The sequence below is a fragment of the Anomaloglossus baeobatrachus genome, chromosome 9 (assembly GCF_048569485.1).
Source record: "Anomaloglossus baeobatrachus isolate aAnoBae1 chromosome 9, aAnoBae1.hap1, whole genome shotgun sequence".
NCBI classification, from domain to species: domain Eukaryota; kingdom Metazoa; phylum Chordata; class Amphibia; order Anura; family Aromobatidae; genus Anomaloglossus; species Anomaloglossus baeobatrachus.
This window is the reverse complement of record NC_134361.1, coordinates 115,487,295-115,508,630: the sequence shown is the minus strand read 5'-3', so window position 1 is coordinate 115,508,630 and position 21,336 is coordinate 115,487,295. Positions and strand designations below refer to the sequence as shown.

The following is a 21,336-nucleotide window of genomic DNA, read 5'->3' as shown; positions in this document are numbered from 1 at the left end:
AAACAATGTATCACTTAGAACCACTGCATCCCATAATCTCACACAAAGTTTTTAAATTTAACAATCCAGCAGAGCCAAAAAAGCTGCATGCTAGCGTACAAGGCTCGCCATATACAATGTCTAGACAGAGAGCTGCTAATCAAAGCAGGGGGTGTGACGGACTAGCTGACCTAGGATAGCAATGATAATGTCCTGAAGCTAAAACAAACATTGCAGGTAAACTACAGCACATCGCTGAAATTTGTGTTAACCCCTACAGCATGCTGTCATAGCAAAAACCTGCTGACACATTCCCTTTAAAAAGTTCAGCTGTTATTCTCTGAATCATAAAAGATTTATAGATCAAGAAAAAAAAAAGTCTTAGACTGAGAAAAATTCAAAAAGAAAACTTAAGTCCGATGTAGCAGAGCTGAAAGAGTTGTGGGACCTAGTGTGGATTACAATGGACCTGCAGGGGTGTTTAGGGATTTTAAACAAGTGGTGAAAGAGGGTGATTTTTTTTGTCTTTTATTCCAAATAAAGGATTTTTTGGGGGTATGTGTTTATTTTCTTTAACTTACAGATTAGTCATGGGGGTTGTGTCTCAGATGCCTGCCATGATTAACCTAGGACTTGGTGGCAGCTATGGGCTGCCGTTAACTCCTTATTACCCAGACTGCCACCTCACCAGCGTAATTCGGGATGAGCCAGGTACAGTCCTGGGACTGTCGCATCTAATGGATGCGGCAATTCCAGGCAGCTGCTGGCTGATATTTTAGGCTGGGGAACTCCCCATAACGTGGGGCTCCAAGTCCAAAAATCATAATGGATGTTTGAGTATAAAGTATCGACATCATGGGTTAAAAAGCAAAAAGCTCGGGGAAGGGATAAATGTTTGGGTTCAAAAATTAAGTGTGTGGAATCATGAAAGAAAGAAAAAAAATAAATAAAATGAGTATCAGGTAACGGAATAATGGAAAATAACCGGGTGACCAGGGGGATTGATGGGATTGTTATGAATTATAAAAAAAGAAAAAAAAGAAATACAACTATGCCTGTTTGGTACCTGTGTAATCATACAGACTTGTAGAATCAAATCAATAGGTCATTGTTTTCCCATAAAACAGACTCTGTAAATTAAAAAAAAAATAAATAAAAAAATTTAAAAAAATAAGATTAATTGCGCTCTTTTTGTAATTTCACTGCACCTGGAATTTTGTTTCCTATCTTACAGCACAACAAATGATAGCATGCATGGTGACATTAAAAATTACAACTCACTCAAAAAAAAAAAAAAAAAAAAAAAAAAAAAAAAACAGGCCCTCATATGTTGACATGGATGGGAAAAAAAAGGTACGGCTCTTGGAAGAAGGGGAGAGAGAAAAAAACAAAAAAAAAACAAAACATAGAAAATGGCCTTGGCAGGAAGAAGTTAACGATGACCCTTGTCAAAGACATTTTTATCTTTATTTAAAACCAGTGTATTATTTTGAGTTGGATATTTGACTTTTTGAATTCTAAAAAACCATGGGTATTTCTATCTTGAGGTTTAGAGCCTTTCTCTGTTAACCCTGAACTATTATTTGTGTTGATTTGAGGCTTGTTTTTTTTAATAACAAAAGGAAAGGTCATATCTTCTGTATTATTTGGTTATAATTTTTATTATGAATTTTTTTTTAATGTGAACACAGCTCCGCCACTTTCGGCCATGTTTTTTCCGTTTCCTATATAAGTCAGTCCTTGGTTACCCCTCTCCACACACAGCAGTTTTTAATTGCAATGAGATGACAGTTAGGGTCACAGAGCTTGGGACCCGGATATAAAGATATACCTTGGCGAGGTATTGGGGCTCTGTTACATTGATCAATGCGATTGATAAATATCTCTTTTTTCCAAATATTCTTGGCAGGTGTGCATATCATTATTCAGGTTTTCACTTTCCAGTTAGCAAATTGCATTTTTCAGCATGCTTATAGCATTATACTATTATCAAATTAGTAGATGTGCAGCCTTCATCTTTATTGATTACCTCATTATGAGTGTTACAAGGCCAGCTATGAATATTACCTTTACAGTTACCCTCATGAATTTGTGAGAATATTCACATTAATTTAATCTGATGGTGACAGCCCTATCAAAAATTTCCGTAAGCAGTCAGTTTATCAATATTAGAGAACGTATTGATAAAGGCTATTGATGATATTTTTTCTTTTACAAATCAATGACAATCAAATCCACTGAGCATTCCAAGAGGTATTGGTAAAAATAGGTTCACCTTCATAAGGTGATACAAAGGACAATCGTTAACCTGTAAGATTAGGATAGACTTTAACCATCATCACTATTAATATAAGGATTCTTAAAAACTACTAAGAAATATTTGGCATGTGCAGGTTTGTAAACCCTAGGTCACATAATAAATGACAAATTGACTCTGCGTTCACTTTATTTAATTCAAAAATTATATATCAGTTGTACTTACCCCCAGTTTCTAGTGTCACAGGCCGGCTCTCATTGTAAACGGTCGGCACAGATTGGTCAACGAGGGGAACAGGCTCTGGAAACCCTTGGTATGGCTCAACATGTGGTGGAGTTGGTACCTGTTGCACATAAACCATAGGGTGCCAAAAGCTCTGATGATAGCACTAAGAATGCAAAAAAAAACAAACAAAAAACTATAAATTTAATAAAAAATATATAATTTAACTTTCAAGTATCAGAATTTTTTACACTTTGTGTTCACAGCTTAGGTGTAAAGGGAACCAGTCATGTCGGATAATGCTATTAGCTTATTGGATTGAAAGCCGGCTCTACAGTGAATCAGTGCAGAGCGAGCTGTCAGCGTCCGGGGAGTGCTTATAACCATGGCTCCCAGTGCTGCGAGTGGTGACTCTAGCTACGCCAGTAGGCCTGTATGACTGAAAGCCAGTGGCTCTTGGGAGAAAAATATAGTTCATTTTCTCCAGAATGTGTCACTTTCAGTACGGCAGCCATGCACCTCCATAACACTATTAACTTGCAGATTAACACTACAGCTGCAGGGTAATACTGTTATCTGACCTAACACATTACCTTTAAAAAGGGGTTTCCAGGCTTGGGGCACAAGTAATTGCAGATGGTGAATCCTTACAGCATACAGTATTCTACGCTTGCATAGATGCAGTCATGTGCCAAATAGACGTGCACAGCCTCGCCCAACATAAGTTAATTGAGCAAGGTAGGACACGAGTGTATTGTGGCTGTATGTATGCAAATAACATACTTGTGTTCGTATGTCCGCTCACTCCTGGCACCGGAGAATCCGGACATTGCGCAGTACACGCTGTAAGGATTCCAAAGTCTTCAATAGAAAAGTGAAAGAGTAACTGCAGACTTGTGCCCCAAACCTGGACCACCCTTTTATTACATCGACAGGCTGCACATTTTAATAAGCAAAACTTGCTTGTTTTTATAAGCATTATCCTATCCAACAATATCTATTAAGAGGGAAATAATCCTTTAACCCCTTGCATTTTCCATCTAGCCTGCCTAGAATTGAGACGTTTAGCAAACTCGAGATATGACAGGTTTTTATGGTCTGTGATTACAGTAAGGCTATGTGCGCACAGTGCGTTTTTGCAGTGTTTTCCGGGTGCGTTTTTGGGCTCAAAACTGCATGACTTTGCTTTCCCAGCAAAGTCTGAGTTTTCATTTTTGCTGTCCGCACACAACTTTTTTTTAAGCTGCGTTTTTGAGCTTTTAAAAAGAAGAAAAAAAAAAAAAAATGGACATGTCAATTCTTTGCTACGTTTTTCTGAGTTTTCTCCCCATGCAATGCATTTGGAAAAACACAGATCAAAACCGCAGCAAAAACGCTGCCGCGGATACGTTTATATGCGATTTTAGCGGCCAAAACACACAAAAACGCAGCGTAAAAAAAATGCTGTGTGCGCACATCACCTAATAGGATGCACTGCCCCTCCAGCTAATGACACCATTCCTCGAAAGCCAAAAGTTCTCTATTGCCAACATCAGTTTCTCTCGGCTGTAGACAATTTCTTGGAAAAGAAAGCAGATGGATGCCATTCACCAGGAGACTGACCTTGTGACAACACAGCTCCAACTTCCACCTCTGATGCATCAACCTCTATGATAAAAGGTTGTGAAACATCAGACTGAGTAAAGTTGCTGAGGAAAAATATCTGTTTGAAAGAGAAAAAAGCCTGCTGGGTGGAATCCGACCATTTAGAGAAATCAGACCCCTTTTTTGTCATGTCAGTGAGAGGTTTTATAGTTACCAATTCTGAATAAATTTACAGTAGAAATTGGCAAACCCTAGAAAGCGCTTTAACACCTTCATGTTCTCTGGACGATCAGTCAAGTAATGGACAGAGTGTCTGGATCCATCCGAAAACCCGAAACTGACAACAGGTACCCCCAAAATTGCACCTCTGGACAGTGAAACACTTCTTCAGTTTCGCATACAGTTTGTTATCTCTTAAGATCTGTAATACCTGGTTTACAGGAACCTGGTGTGTCTCCATATCGAGTGAGTAGATCAAGATATCGTTACAAATACCACTACAAATCTGCCCAACAACTGGTGAAAAAAAGTCACAAAATGCTGGAAAAAAGCGGGGGCATTAGTGAGGCCAAATGGCATGACTAGACTCTCGAAATGCCCCTCAGGTGCATTGAAATCCATTTTACATACAATCTGGTTAAAATCAGAGAAGGGAATGAAAGCCCCTCTTAAGTCCAACTTGAAGAACTATTGGCTCCCGCAACCTGGATGAATAAATCCAAAATCAGATGGAGAGGATATGGGTCTCTGACCGCAATCTGATAAAATTCCCGACATTCCAAACAAGTGCAGAGGCCCCCATTCTTTTTCTTAACGGAAAAGAAGCCTGCCACCATTGGTGAAGAGGAGGGTCTGATAGGCGTTTCTCCAGAATCCCTGCAGTGTAATCTTTCATGGCTTGTCTCTCTGGGCCAGAACGATTATACAGTCTGGATTTGTGTAGTTTTGCTCTAGGAAGCAGATTAATGGGACAAACATACACATGTTGTGGAGGAAAATCCTGACATCCCTGCTCTGAAAATACATCCTCAAAAACAAAGAAATGAAGGTAAGGCCTTCATAGAGATCACAGAGCGAGAAGTGTTCAGATAATATCAAGACAGTAATTTCCCTACTCTTCAATTTCCTTGGATTGCCAATCCACTACAGGATTATGGTTCATCAACTAGGGTAGACTCTGTACAATAGTGAATGGGAAGGCCTTCCAGGACATAACAGGAAATTACTTCAAAATGCAGGGGTCCTACCCTCAGTTTTATGTCATGTACAATCTGTCAGGTATCAATGAACAAGTAGCACAGAGTTGATGGCATTGATGGAGATGGGATTATTTAACATACTGCAGAAAAACCCAGAGTCCTTACAAACTGAGCATCCACCATGCTGACTCCTGCTCCACTGTCCACAATCAAAGAAATTCTCAGTTCTGCTCTCTAGAACCACCTCTGCTGTCAAGACAAACAGAATTACATGTAGAAGACAAACACACCTCAATTATTCACTCCCACATAACCAAGGGTCAGCAGAGTCCAAGATGTTTTTTTTTTTATTGAGGAACAGAGGGGCAGACTGCAATAAAATGACTTTTTGCCACACATAAAAAAGAAAACAAAAACGTTTTGTGGATCTCAGTGGAACCATGCGAGTAGTGGATCCTCTATCTGCATGGGCTTTTTCAAATCCATGAAGAATGGTTCATCCCCAGATGCCGCCTCCCCCAGTGTCTAGAGAATGGGAAGATTGTGACCGCTGACCAAACCTACCGCTGGTCACTGGCTATCCTGACCACCTTAGATGGGGCCTATTTCATGGTCAGGTGTCCAGCTTGGTGCATAGGTGCGGAACCTAGGTAGGAAATGTATGGGATGAGCGCTTAGTCAACCCCACTAAGCTCTAAAGAACACACAGGGAAATACACACAGGAGAAAAACAAAAAACTCATCTCCAGATGACTCAGGAAGAGGAACTGTAACAAAGTTTCTGAAAGATGAATACTAGCGGACTGTTTGCACTGAAAACTAAAGGGTATTAGACCTATCACCAGCACAGAGTAAGGGAGAATGAGGGTATTTAAAGACACAAAGGGAAGTGCTGAATAACCGCTGCAAAGGTGAGGAAATTTGCATGGTCCTAAAGAGAAAGGGATAAACCACAAGCAGGAAAAAAAAAAAGGGAAAGTCAACAAGCAGCTTTATTAGCCAAACGCAGCAACCTTCTACAGCCGGAAACTACAAGACTGCCATGTGTGACACACCAGTGACAGATATATTGAGATTGAAATTTGTCAAAGTTCCAGCTTAAAAAAAATAGAAAAAGACAACCCCCGCCTCTCTTCTATTGTCGAGAAAGAAAATTCCAGGATTACAGAACAAACGATCTGCTTTCATATAAGATTGTGAAGAGCATGCCATTTTCATGAAACAGTTAAAGATTTAAAATTGGAGTATTATAGTGTCAATTTATAACCATTAAACTCATTACAGTTTGGACTCCGAGCAGCCAATTTACAGCATACAAAAAGATTTACCCTTTGATTCCTTTAATCAGCTACAAAATGCAGTGTTTTTAATAACAATTTAAAAAAAATTATATGGAACAAAATTAGAAAACAATTGTTTACTTTAAAAAATTAAGAAAATAAGATGAATATATTTCTAAATAGGATTATAAAAACAATTTTTAAACCTCTTTAATTTGCAAATCACACTCGTTTTGTCTAGGTAGGTAAAATCACTTTATAAAATCAGGAGTGCTCAGGTAAGAAGGGGCTGCTCATACTGCTTTTGCACCTATTCTTCTGATCCAATACTAGAGATACAGACGGTGCTGACTGCTGAGATGGATGGAAAAAAAAAAAACGAAAAAACCCCCCAAAAAAAACTACTCACACTGCTGTCTACTTTTTTTCTAATCTTATTCAGGAGATATTAGGAATGCTGAGATAAAAAGAGGTTGCTAACACTGCTGTCCAGTATGTCTTAAGTGTGTAAAAATGGAAATTGGACATAATTTCACACAAAAGACCAAAAATGGGCTGCACAAAATTATGGGCACCTTTTCAAAATTGCGGGTAAACAACTTAGTTTCAAGTATGTGATGTACATTCAAACGCACATGTGGCAAGTAACATGTGGCAAGGTGTGGGCAATATGAAAATAAAGGTCCAGTCACACTAAGCAACTTACCAGCGATCCCAACAACGATAGGGATCGCTGGTAAGTTGCTAGGAGGTTGCTGATGAGATGTCACACTGCGATGCTCCAGCGATCCCACCAGCAACCTGACCTGGCAGGGATCGCTGGAGCGTCGCTACACGAGTTGCTGGTGAGCTCACTAGCAACCAGTGACCAGCCCCCAGCGCCGCGTGGAAGATGCTGCGCTTGGTAACTAAGGTAAATATCGGGTAACCAACCCGATATTTACCTTGGTTACCAGTGCACGGAGCTACACGTGCAGAGAACAGGGAGCAGCGCACACCGAGCGCTGGCTCCCTGCTCTCCTAGTTACAGCACACATCGGGTTAATTACCCGATGTGTGCTGCAGCTAAATGTGCACAGAGCAGGGAGCAGCGCACACCGCTTAGCGCTGGCTCCCTGCTCTCCTAGTTACAGCACACATCGGGTTAATTACCCGATGTGTGCAGCAGCTACATGTGCAGAGAGCAGGGAGCAGCGCACACTGCTTAGCGCTGGCTCCCTGCTCTCCTAGCTACAGCACACATCGGGTTAATTAACCCGATGTGTCCTGCAGCTACATGTGCACAGAGCAGGAGCCGGCACTGACAGTGAGAGCGGCGGAGGCTGGTAAAGATAAATATCAGGTAACCAAGGACAGGGCTTCTTGGTTACCCGATGTTTACATTGGTTACCAGCCTCCGCAGAAGCCGGCTCCTGCTGCCTGCACATTTAGTTGTTGCTGTCTCGCTGTCACACACAGCGATCTGTGCTTCACAGCGGGACAGCAACAACTAAAAAATGGCCCAGGACATTCAGCAACAACCAACGACCTCACAGCAGGGGCCAGGTTGTTGCTGGATGTCACACACAGCAACATCGCTAGCAACGTCACAAAAGTTGTTCGTTAGCAGCGATGTTGCTAGCGATGTTGCTTAGTGTGACGGGGCCTTAACACCGGAAACCAGATAAAGAGAGAATCAGTCTTAATCTTTGCATTGTGTCTGTGTGCCACACTAAAGGCCCCGTCACACTAAGCAACATCGCTAGCAACATCGCTGCTAACGAACAACTTTTGTGACGTAGCAGCGATGTTGCTAGTGATGTCGCTGTGTGTGACATCCAGCAACAACCTGGCCCCTGCTGTGAGGTCGTTGGTTGTTGCTGAATGTCCTGGGCCATTTTTTAGTTGTTGCTGTCCCGCTGTGAAGCACAGATCGCTGTGTGTGACAGCGAGACAGCAACAACTAAATGTGCAGGCAGCAGGAGCCGGCTTCTGCGGAGGCTGGTAACCAATGTAAACATCGGGTAACCAAGAAGCCCTGTCCTTGGTTACCCGATATTTACCTTTGTTACCAGCCTCCTCCGCTCTTACTGTCAGTGCCGGCTCCTGCTCTGTGCACATGTACCCGTGTAGCGACGCCCCAGCGATCCCTGCCAGGTCGGATTGCTGGTGGGATCGCTGGAGCGTCGCAGTGTGACATCTCACCAGCAACCTCCTAGCAACTTACCAGCGATCCCTATCGTTGTTGGGATCGCTGGTAAGTTGCTTAGTGTGACTGGACCTTAAGCGTGGAGAACAGATAGAGCAGAAGAGAGGTGTGAGGACTTGAGAACCAAAATTGTTGAAAAACAACATTCTCAAGGTTACAAGTCCATCTCCAGAGATATTTATGTTCCTATGTCCAAGGTGCGCAACAATCGAAGTTTACAACCCATGGCACTGTAGCTAATTTCCCTGGACATCAAGGTTTCAACACAGGATAGTTCGGAAGGTGGATAAGCAACCCCAATCAACTTCCAAAGAAATTCAAGCTGTCCTGCATTTGAATGAAACGCAATGGCAAGAGACCCAGGAGGTTCCCACTGCTGACAGGCAAAAAAACCTACACTGTAGTTTGCCAAAATGTATATGAGGAAACCAAAATCCTTATGGGGAAGCGTCTTGTGGGCCAAAGAAAAATGTTTGTCTTAGGATATTTTTAGGGATAAATAGGGTAAGAGGTCTTCCCCCATGTACTGTATTCTTTGTGACTTTGTGACAGTGAAGAATATTGCTATCAAATATGATAAATCTACACACATGGTGATACGGTATATAATTCATATTGTTGGAGCTCTTTTTTAATTAATAAATTTGTGATTTTATATGTTTTTTTCTTTGTTCTGGTTGGATTAACACTCATACTTTTTCCTATGTGAACTTTATTACTGTATACTGAAACCAAAATGAGGCCTACAAAAGGAAAGAATACTGAACCTCCACCATTTTGACTGTAGGTACCAAGATGTTTCAGGGGTTGTTTTGCTGCCTCTGGCACTAGGTGCAAAGCACCATGAAATCTGAAGATTACATAAGGATTTTAGGTCCCAATGTAGTGCTCAGTGTCAGAAATCTGGGTTTGCATCCTAAGTCATGGGTCTTCATGCAGGACAATGACCCCAAACATACGTCAAGAAGCCCCCAGAAATGAATGGAAACAAAGCGCTTAAGTATCAGAAATGAGTCTGGATCTAAATTCAATTGAACATTGTGGCAAGATCTCAAGGTTGCTGTTGGGAGAAGGCGCCTTCAATTACGAGAAACCTGGAACAGTTTGCAAAAAAAGAGAGGCTCAAAGTTCCATTTGAGAGGTGTAAGAAGCTTGTTGATGGTTATAGGAAGCAACTTATTGCAGTTATTTATTCCAAAGGGTATGCAATCAGATATAAAAGTTAAGGGTTTCAACAATTTTGCCCAGGCAATTATTAGAGTTGTGTGTGAAATTATGTCCAATTTGCCATTTTTTCCCTCTTTTTGTGGTGTTCCAATACACACAAAGGAAATAAATGTTTATAACACGTGCAATTTCAATGATTTTCTCGGGCAAATACTTCATTTTTTGGAACAATTTCAAGGGTGCCAACACTTTCAGTCATGACTAGGTTTCACTCTAAAAACATAGGTAAGTATATAGAACTCATCCTAACATTGAAAGAATGTATATGTATGTCACATGTCAATGCACTTCAGAGGTATTGATAGGTTTAACATGGCAGCCAGATTACGAATGACTGCGGTCACCAATCTTTATACTCCTATGCAGCCCAGACAGTGTCTAAAGGTCTTGGAAAAAAGGATAAGAAAAAATGAAAGAGCAAAAATGAAAGGGAACCTGTCACCAGATTTGGTGACTATAAGCTGCGGCCACCACCAGTGAGCTCTTGTATACAGCATTCTAACATGTGTAGAACGAACAAATGACTAATACTTACCTAAACTGTTAATTCGGTGCAGATCGGTCAAATGGGTATCTCCGTTTTCCAGGTGCGGCGCCTCCTCTTTCGGCCATCTTCGTCCTCTTTCTGAAGCCGGGGTGCATGACGCGTCCTACATCATGCACAAGCGCCGGCATTGAGGTCCTGCCCTAGCAGGGCAGATCAAAGTATTATACTGTGCAGGACCTCAATGCTGGCGCGTGTGCGTGACGTAGGACACGTCATGCACCCCGGCTTTAGGAGGAGGACGAAGATGGCCGAATGAGGAGGCGCCGCACCCGGAGAACGGAGCCACGCATTGGACCCATCTGCACTGAACCGACAGTTTAGGTAAGTATTATAAAGTCATTTGTTTGTTTGTTTTACACAGCGGCCTGGGCTCTTGTATACAATATTCTGGAATGCTGTATATAAGCGCTCACTGGTGGTGGCAGCTTATAGGGGAAAAATCTGGTAAATGGTTCCCTTTACGTTAGGCTCAGACAGGAAGAGATCACTAAAGAGATTTCTTAGGACAAACCATTTAGAAATGGTGCATTGTGCTAACATTCCAATATTTTTCCCAGGCTGCTTGAGAACTGAAAGGAAATTTTTTTACTTGGGAGAAAATATTCATTATCATCTACAAATGGAAGGTTTCTTCAACCAGCTAGACCGCATAGAAAATGAAAAACTTTCACCCAAACAAATACCCCAATTACCTGTAAGCCCAGGTTAAAATAATACTGGAGAACCTTTGTGTCTGAAACCAGAAAAGAGCAATAGTCAGAAGCGGAAGTGATTGGGGATGGGTGGAGAAAAAAAAAAAAAAAAGTAGCAGCAACATATTTTATTTGTACCTCTTGGTAGATCGCTGCCACTAGGGTCGCAAGAATAAGGTGGGGGAGGTAGAGGAACTGTACAGTCCCCCATTTCTCCAGAGCCAGGTGTAACTATAAAAAAAACACAACATTTTATACTGTAAATTTAGAGTATAGTAACCAACTGATCTGCTGGTTTTGTCATTCAAAATTCTCCAAAGGTTTGTTGCATAATTTTAACAAGTGCACCTAGTCCTACTCCCAGCCCAGACGTGAATGTAGCTGTAGCCAGTATTGGCATTCTCCTGTGTTCTAGTTGCTATCAGCTTTATCTGGCTTAATGTAGAATGACAATGTAGTATACACCAGGTAGGGTTTTGGCAGATCTGTTTCACCTTTCTAGACCTCCTTTTTAACCCTCAAGTAAAGCAAAGTTTTTATTTGCACAGTCTACACCATTTTGCTTTATCGAATAGTGTACTATGTTTATTGATCCAGAGACTAAACCTTCAACATAAAAATGTTTGCTCTAGAACAGGGGTGGGCAATTAATTTTCCCATGGGGCCGCATGAGAAATTGGGATGGTTTTAGAGGGCCGGACTAATATAATTAACTCTGTTCTACATATACACACACACATATATATATATATATATATATATATATATATATATATATATATATATATATATATATATATATATATATATATATATATACACACATACACACAAACACGCATATATAGTGCGTGTATAATATATATACACATACACACAATGTATACATACACACACAATCCCCATATACTACATCACTACACCCACCACATACTACACCTGTAATATACATCACTATACACTACACCTGTAATAAACTACACCTCTATATACTATACCACTATATACTACATCACTACACCCCTATATACACCTGTAATGTCATTTTCCCTCACATTTTTATTCGTTTTGGAATAATGATATATTATTATATTATTATTATTATTTATGATTATTCTTTTGCTACACATTATGAATATGAGCTCTTTATGTAGGTATATAGGTTATGATAATGGTATCATATACAAAATTTTGTGTTCTAAAGTACTTTGTGACTTTTTGAGGGCGTGCAACATTAGTGATTTAATTGTTGGAAGATTTGGTTGCATTCCGTCTCTCACAACATTAACCCTGTGGCTGCACCATTATAACATTTAAAGATATTTGGTTAAATGTATTATTGATCCATTTTATGATGTTGATCACCTGAATACATATGCGCTGATCTTATATGTATATTCCGATTTTGGAATTATATGCTATATAGCTGCTTGGTATATTCCCGCCCCCATATGTGATGCATTGTATATGTCGCATGATTTCTGTGGGCGTGTAGGAGTGATGTGATTGCTTGAAGGTGTGACCCCTTTGCCCATAACATCGGCTTTATATGGCTCTTATTTATAATGTGTATGATATACGGTTAAAACTTCTTGATATAACTTTGAACGCTTGTACATTTTCTCTCCATACACAATCTTATCTTAAAACTATATCGCTAGAGCTACGAGGTACGTTCCCGCCCCATGCATGACGCACTATTACATGTCATGTGACACTCTGCGGGCGTGTTTGATTGCTGCTAAAATCAGCTATATTAGTCATTATGACTATATCGTGTTGGGACTGTTATGTACTTTAATCATAAGACTTACTATGCTTGCATTTGTTGTGTATTTAGTCATATTTACCATCCCCACCGTAGCGCCACACCGATATGATTGGATGAGCTCTCTATGACATGTACTGACACTCTCCCACGTGATACCCCACTATGTCTGGCCACTACGTAGGTTCACATCTCTTCACCTATTGGTTGCTTACGTATACTTAAATTCCTGTAATTAGATGACTCCACCCCCTGAAGAAGACGGCAACGAAACGTGCGCGCGTCGGGGTGTGGGCGTCCCTTTTCCTTACCAGGAGGCAGCATTACATCATTAGTTCGGTAAATATCTCGCTACTATGTACACCCTTAATTGTACTCTGACATTTTTGAGGGTTTTTTCCTCCATCTATTACTGCCTCCTGCATTAAATGAATTCCATTGCGGTGGTCTGGGTGAACTGCACTGGCTACTACGGAGATAGGTATTTGTGCTTCTGTAGTTTGTCCCCAGCTGCAGTTTAGTGCTCTTTGCCTCTATTCTTAGCATATGTGTATATGTGATATGATTAATATGTGCATATTTGTATTTACCGTATATACTGGCGTATAAGACAACTTTTTACCCCCTTAAAATAATGGCTACAGTGGGGGGTCGTCTTATACGCCGGATATATATCAGGGCCGGCGCCAGCACCCGGCAAACCCGGTCAGCTGCCGGGGGGGGGCCCACTCGCGGTGGCAGGAGTGGCGCACCGCCACTCAGGGGGGCCCGGTAGCCGCGCTGTCACCGCCCCCCGCCGAGGATCGAGCTTTCAATTGCATCGGCATCGCAGGTGCCGATACAATTGAGAGCAATGATGAGAGAGTGAGCGGCGCGCTCTCTCTCTTATCATTCACCCCGCTGTGACTGTCGGCGTTCTTCTGACAGCTCTGCAGCGAGCGCGGTGACGTCATCACTGCGCGCCTGCTGAGAGGTCAGCGAGCGACAGCAATGGAGGACGCGCCGAGGAGACCGGATCAGCGGGGGAACGAGAAGTGAGCCGCCCCTCTACTGACACTGGGCTCCCCTGACTCACAGGCCGGCCACTACACAGCGGCACTAGTACACATAGGGGCCCGGCAGCCGCTCTGCGTCTATGTGTAGTGCCGCTGTGTAGTGGCCGACCTGTGAGTCAGGGGAGCCCAGTGTCAGTAGAGGGGCCCCTGACCTGGAGAGGCCACCAGCCATGTCTGAGCTGCAGGAGTCCTAGTCCTGACCTGCACAGCAGACGGAATCTCCATCCTGCAGGACCTGCGATGATGTCACGCCCATGTGACTGTGTAGGAGGAGACACAGGATGCCGGGCAGAAAGCAAGACACTGAATCCTGAAGGAGATTTGGACACATGACTGGTAATAAGAAAAGAGGGGACATGAGGGTGAGGGGGGCTGCAGGGTGAGGGGCATATGAGGGCTGCAGACTGTGACAGAAGCATGTGAAGGGGTGCAGTGTGTTTGAGAGGGGTAAGTTTAGGGCAGAAGTTGGGGGTCGTCTTATACGCCCAGTCGTCTTATACGCCGGCATATACGGTACATTAAATATACTACACGATTGCATTATCTCCTGTTAGTTCACCCACACCACGGTATGGTTTTACATGGTATTATACGACATTATGTGTTATGTAATTTTGTGACGCCCCCTTTTTTCAGTCACAGTGTACCTTTTAAACATATATGTAATGTTCAATATAATACATACATATACATACATACATACATATATATATACATATATATATATATATACATACATATATACATATACATATATATATATATATATACACACACACACACACACATATATATATACACACACAAACACGCATATATAGTGCGTGTATAATATATATACACATACACACAATGTATACATACACACATAATCCCCATATACTACATCACTACACCCACTACATACTACACCTGTAATATACATCGCTATACACTACACCTGTAATAAACTACACCTCTATATACTATACCACTATATACTACATCATTACACCCCTATATACACCTGTAATATGCTACATCACTATATACTACACCTGTAATTAACTGCAGCACATCACTATATACACCTGTGATAACCTACATCACTACACCCCTATATACTACACTTGTATTATACTACACCCCTATTTACTACACCTGTATTATACTACACTCCTATATACTACACCTGTATTATACTACACCCCTATATACTACACCTGTATTATACTACACTCCTATATACTACACCTGTATTATACTACACCCCTATAAACACCTGTATTATACTACACCACTACACCCCATATACACCTGTAATATACTACACCCCTATATACACCTGTATTATACTACACTCCTATATACTACACCTGTATTATACTACACCACTACACGCCTATAAACACCTGTATTATACTACACCACTACACCCCTATATACACCTGTAATATACTACACCCCTATATACACCTGTATTATACTACACCCCTATATACACCTGTATAATACAGGTGTATATAGGGGTGTAGTATAATACAGGTGTATGTAGGGGTGAAGTATAATACAGGTGTATATAGGGGTGTAGTATATTACAGGTGTATATAGGGGTGTAGTGGTGTAGTATAATACAGGTGTATATAGGGGTGTAGTATTATACTACACTCCTATATACACCTGTATTATACTACACCACTACACACCTATAAAACTACACCACTCCACCCTCCCATATACCACACCTGTAAAACTACATTCCCATATACTAAACCACTACACCCCAAATATTTGTCAAAAGTTACCCCTCTCCCCCAGCCCCCCGCCCGCCCGCCCCCATTGTCCCCGCAGGTTACTAGTAACCACTCACCTCTCTTCTTATCGTTCCCGTCCTCAGACACCTCCGTACGAGCCCCCCGCTGAGCTGCTTCTCCTTCATATGGCCAGGCTGCGCCGACGCTGTATTCCTAGGAGCCCCCGCCGCTGCCTCTCTCCATACGGCCCCGGCTGCTGCAGCTTCTCCTGCCGGGTGGGAACTTTTCAAATGACACGCGCGCCGTACTGACGATATCAGGGCGAGCGTGTGTCACAGAGAAAAGTGTCGGGCAAGGAACAGAGGAGAGATTCCTGCGTTCCGCTGCCTACACTGTGCGGAGCTTCAGGATCTGTCCTCTGTTTCCTGCCCGACACGCAGCGTCTGATGAGGGTCAGGGCCGGCTCCAGGTTTTTGTGGGCCCCGGGCAGAAGAGTCCCAGTGGGCCCCATCCACACGCAGACACACACATACATACACATACATATACATATTTAAAGACAAACTCACAAAAATACATATAGAACGGACACATCTATACAGCCATATACACTGACATACATAGATACACATTATACATGCCTACAGACACACAGCTCTGCTGCATACATACAGACACACATAGCTCTGCTACAGACACACATAGCTCTGCTACAGACACACATACAGTTAGGTCCAGAAATATTTGGACAGTGACACAAGTTTTGTTATTTTAGCTGTTTACAAAAACATGTTCAGAAATACAATTACATATATAATATGGGCTGAAAGTGCACACTCCCAGCTGCAATATGAGAGTTTTTACATCCAAATCGAAGAAAGGGTTTAGGAATCATAGCTCTGTAATGCATAGCCTCCTCTTTTTAAAGGGGCCAAAAGTAATTGGACAAGGGACTCTAAGGGCTGCAATTAACTCTGAAGGCGTCTCCCTCGTTAACCTGTAATCAATGAAGTAGTTAAAAGGTCTGGGGTTGATTACAGGTGTGTGGTTTTGCATTTGGAAGCTGTTGCTGTGACCAGACAACATGCGGTCTAAGGAACTCTCAATTGAGGTGAAGCAGAACATCCTGAGGCTGAAAAAAAAGAAAAAATCCATCAGAGAGATAGCAGACATGCTTGGAGTAGCAAAATCAACAGTCGGGTACATTCTGAGAAAAAAGGAATTGACTGGTAAGCTTGGGAACTCAAAAAGGCCTGGGCGTCCACGGATGACAACAGTGGTGGATGATCGCCGCATACTTTCTTTGGTGAAGAAGAACCCGTTCACAACATCAACTGAAGTCCAGAACACTCTCAGTGAAGTAGGTGTATCTGTCTCTAAGTCAACAGTAAAGAGAAGACTCCATGAAAGTAAATACAAAGGGTTCACATCTAGATGCAAACCATTCATCAATTCCAAAAATAGGCAGGCCAGAGTTAAATTTGCTGAAAAACACCTCATGAAGCCAGCTCAGCTCTGGAAAAGTATTCTATGGACAGATGAGACAAAGATCAACCTGTACCAGAATGATGGGAAGAAAAAAGTTTGGAGAAGAAAGGGAACGGCACATGATCCAAGGCACACCACATCCTCTGTAAAACATGGTGGAGGCAACGTGATGGCATGGGCATGCATGGCTTTCAATGGCACTGGGTCACTTGTGTTTATTGATGACATAACAGCAGACAAGAGTAGCCGGATGAATTCTGAAGTGTACCGGGATATACTTTCAGCCCAGATTCAGCCAAATGCCGCAAAGTTGATCGGACGGCGCTTCATAGTACAGATGGACAATGACCCCAAGCATGCAGCCAAAGCTACCCAGGAGTTCATGAGTGCAAAAAAGTGGAACATTCTGCAATGGCCAAGTCAATCACCAGATCTTAACCCAATTGAGCATGCATTTCACTTGCTCAAATCCAGACTTAAGACGGAAAGACCCACAAACAAGCAAGACCTGAAGGCTGCGGCTGTAAAGGTCTGGCAAAGCATTAAGAAGGAGGAAACCCAGCGTTTGGTGATGTCCATGGGTTCCAGACTTAAGGCAGTGATTGCCTCCAAAAGATTTGCAACAAAATATTGAAAATAAAAATATTTTGTTTGGGTTTGGTTTATTTGTCCAATTACTTTTGACCTCCTAAAATGTGGAGTGTTTGTAAAGAAATGTGTACAATTCCTACAATTTCTATCAGATATTTTTGTTCAAACCTTCAAAATTAAACGTTACAATCTGCACTTGAATTCTGTTGTAGAGGTTTCATTTCAAATCCAATGTGGTGGCATGCAGAGCCCAACTCGCGAAAATTGTGTCACTGTCCAAATATTTCTGGACCTAACTGTAGCTTTGCTACATACACACATAGCTCTGCTACATACACACATAGCTCTGCTACATACATACACACATAGCTCTGCTACATACAGACACACATAGATCTGCTACAGACATACAGACACACATAGCTCTGCTACAGACACACAAAGCTCTGCTACAGACACACATAGCTCTGCTACATACATACACACATAGCTCTGCTACATATATACATACATACATAGCTCTGCTACATATATACATACATACACACATAGCTCTGCTACATATATACATACATACACACATAGCTCTGCTACATATATACATACAGACAGACACACACGCGGCTCTGGGGGGCCCACACAAGCGGCTCTGGGGCCCAGGACATACGGCACGGGTGGGGGGGGGCAGGGCATACACCTAGGGGGCGGGGGGGGGAGAAGCCCATGCAGCTCACCAGGGCCCATAAATCGGGGGGTGGGGAGGGCACATACCGCTCAGGTCACGGTGGAGAGGGGGCCCACACAGAGCCGGAAAGAAGCACTGTGCTGGGGGTCGCCGGCTGGCACTGCAACTCTTTCATCTGTGGGATGAGCAGGGCGCCGGTCGGTAGCTCCGCCCACAGATGAAGTTCAACCAGGAAGTCTGTGCTCCTTAAAGGGACGGAGCCGCAGATTCCTGCCGAGGACTGCGGTCCCCGGAACTCGGCCCGGGGGCAGCAGAACTAAGGCGAGTGGGCCCCAGCCAAGGGGCACCAGAACTGACGAGGCCGAGTGGGCCTCCCCGGCTCTCCAGGGCCCCGGCATTTGCCCGGGCACTGATGAGGGCAATCTGACCACGCGCCTGCAGGAGCCTGGAGCTCCGGACAACAGGTCAGATTGCCCTCATCAGTGACCGGCCAGCAAGGACGCCCTGAGCCAGGCGGGACCGGTCATAGAGAGTAGGCAGGCCGGATGTGGCCCGCGGGCCGCCCCTTGCCCAGGTCTGCTCTAGAAGTATAAACATTTTGGCTACTTTTGGCCATAACTTTTACCCTCTGCAGATCTGACTTTTCCATAAAATTAGACTGCAGACAAACTGCTCTGAGGTATTTCTTAAACTGTACACAGAGGAAATCCGGTTCCTTATTGTGTAGTATAACCTCTTAAAAAGCAGCATGGAGGTCATTAATGTGCATCCTGCACTGTGGAGTGGGACGAAACACTTACTAAAGCATTTGGCAGCATCTTTGTATGTCTGTTTCACCTTCTCTGCAGTCACTTGCTCTGCCCTCCTACCAAAGTCATTCATAAGTAGCTCGAATAATTTAAATTGTGGAGGATATTTAGTCCCCTTTCTGCCATTTTGATATTTTTCTATTTATATAGATTAATGTAGGGACCTACAAGTATGAGTAACAGTGACTGTTTGTAGGCTAGCGTTATTTTGGCCATAATATCGACTAATACCTCAGATATTGTGTATTTATTTTTCTGCACATGACATTTTATACGGGGTGCAGCCAGGCCCCTCAATGTTTGGACTTGCATATTGGAGACTCCGTCCTATATGGTGCACACTAGTACCGGGCAGCCCACCTGATCGAATAGTATGGGCGTGTAATAGGCTGCTGACTGGGTTACTATGCGCCTGTAAGTGTGAACGGAGCCCTATGCAAGCAACTAGTGTGTAATTTTACCATCACCCCCTCCATATTCTGGAGTTGTGTGAGTGACTTGCTCCTCTTGCACCTGTGATATTTCCACCTATTGGGGGTTTCGCTGCACCCTGTTAGTGCATTAGTTTTTCTTGACTTGAGCAGTTCACCACTGCTTTATCTTGCTGTGAGTATTCTAAATTGTGGAAGATATTTAGTCTTCTTTTTGCTATTTTGCTGTAGCTCGAATTATAGTTTATTCTCAAGATTAATTTTAGTTGCATCTCAGAATGAATAATCAGTTTAGGAAGCAGGAGCTTGGGGCGGCTGATTAGAGTGGGGGAAAAAAAAAAAAAAAGCCCCCCCCCCTCCTCTAATAAGGTTTTAATATTTGCTTCTAGTAACGTTGCTGAGGGATTTTTTTCTATACCTGTGGCCATGGAGAAATTATTCAAAAGCAGAGTAGCAGGTAGAGAGTGCACATGAATAAACAGTATGTTGGACTGTCTGTAAAGAACTGGTTAGGATTTGAGCAAATGGCCTCAATCATACCGAACACTCGAACTGATTAACCCCTTCAGCCCCCGGGCACTTTCCGATTTTGCTTTTTGCTCCCCTTCTTCCGAGAGCCGTAACTTTTTTATTTTTCCATCAATCTTGCCATATAAGGGCTTGTTTTTTGCGGGACGAATTGTACTTTTCAATGAAACCATAAGTTTTACCATATAGTGTACTGGAAAACGGCAAAAAAATTCCAAGTGCGGAAAAATTGCAAAAAAAGTGTGATCGTACAATAGTTTTTGGGAAATTTTTTTTTCACTATCTTCAATATATGGTAAAACTGATGTATCTATGTGATGCCTGAGGTCGGTGCGAGTTTGTAGACACCAAACATGTATCGGTTTACTTGTATCTAAGGGGTTAAAAAAAATTCACAAGCTTGTCCAAAAAAAGTGGCGCACGTTTTGCGCCATATTCCAAAACCCGTAGCGCTCATTTTTCGGGATCTGAGACTCAGTGAGCTTATTTTTTGCGTCTCGACCTGACGTTTTTAACGGTACCATTTTTGCGCAGATGCTACGTTTTGATCGCCTGTTATTGCATTTTGCGCAAAATTTGCGGCGACCAAAAAACGTAATTTTGGCGTGTGGAATTTTTTTGCCGCTACGCCATTTACTAATCAGATTAATTGATTTTATATTTTGATAGATCGGGCATTTCTGAACGCGGCGATAGCAAACGTGTATATTTTTTATTTTTTTAACCCTTTAATTTTCAATGGTGTGAAAGGGGGGTGATTTGAACTTTTAGGTTTATTTTTTTTTTAAAACTTTTTTTTTATTTTACTAGTCCCCTAGGAGGCTATAGCGATCAGCAATCCGATCGCTCTTATCTATCTGCTGAGCACAGCTATACAGCTGTAAACAGCAGATAGTCACTTCCTGTTTCAGCCTGCTCCGAGCCAGGTGAAAACGAAAGTGAAACTTCGTAGCTGCAGGCGTCATCACAAGACCCTGTGCTACGATGGCAACCACCGAAAGTCACGTGATCATGTCACGTGACTTCCGGTGGGGGGCGGGGTAAGTAACTGTCATGGCGGCGCCCATATACAT

The 21,336-nt window shown here is 42.5% G+C and overlaps 1 protein-coding gene across 1 annotated transcript in view; it reads right to left on the bottom strand.

Annotated features, from left to right (window-relative positions):
* Positions 1–21,336, bottom strand: part of ALG13 (ALG13 UDP-N-acetylglucosaminyltransferase subunit) — a 302,253-nt gene that overhangs the window by 13,402 nt on the left and 267,515 nt on the right. Inside the window, exons 25-27 of the mRNA XM_075324885.1 lie at positions 11,314–11,406; positions 11,176–11,216; positions 2,462–2,624 (exon numbers count right to left, since the gene is read on the bottom strand). Of these exons, the coding sequence (XP_075181000.1) occupies positions 2,462–2,624; positions 11,176–11,216; positions 11,314–11,406 (297 nt within the window). The remainder of the gene's footprint in view (positions 1–2,461; positions 2,625–11,175; positions 11,217–11,313; positions 11,407–21,336) is intronic.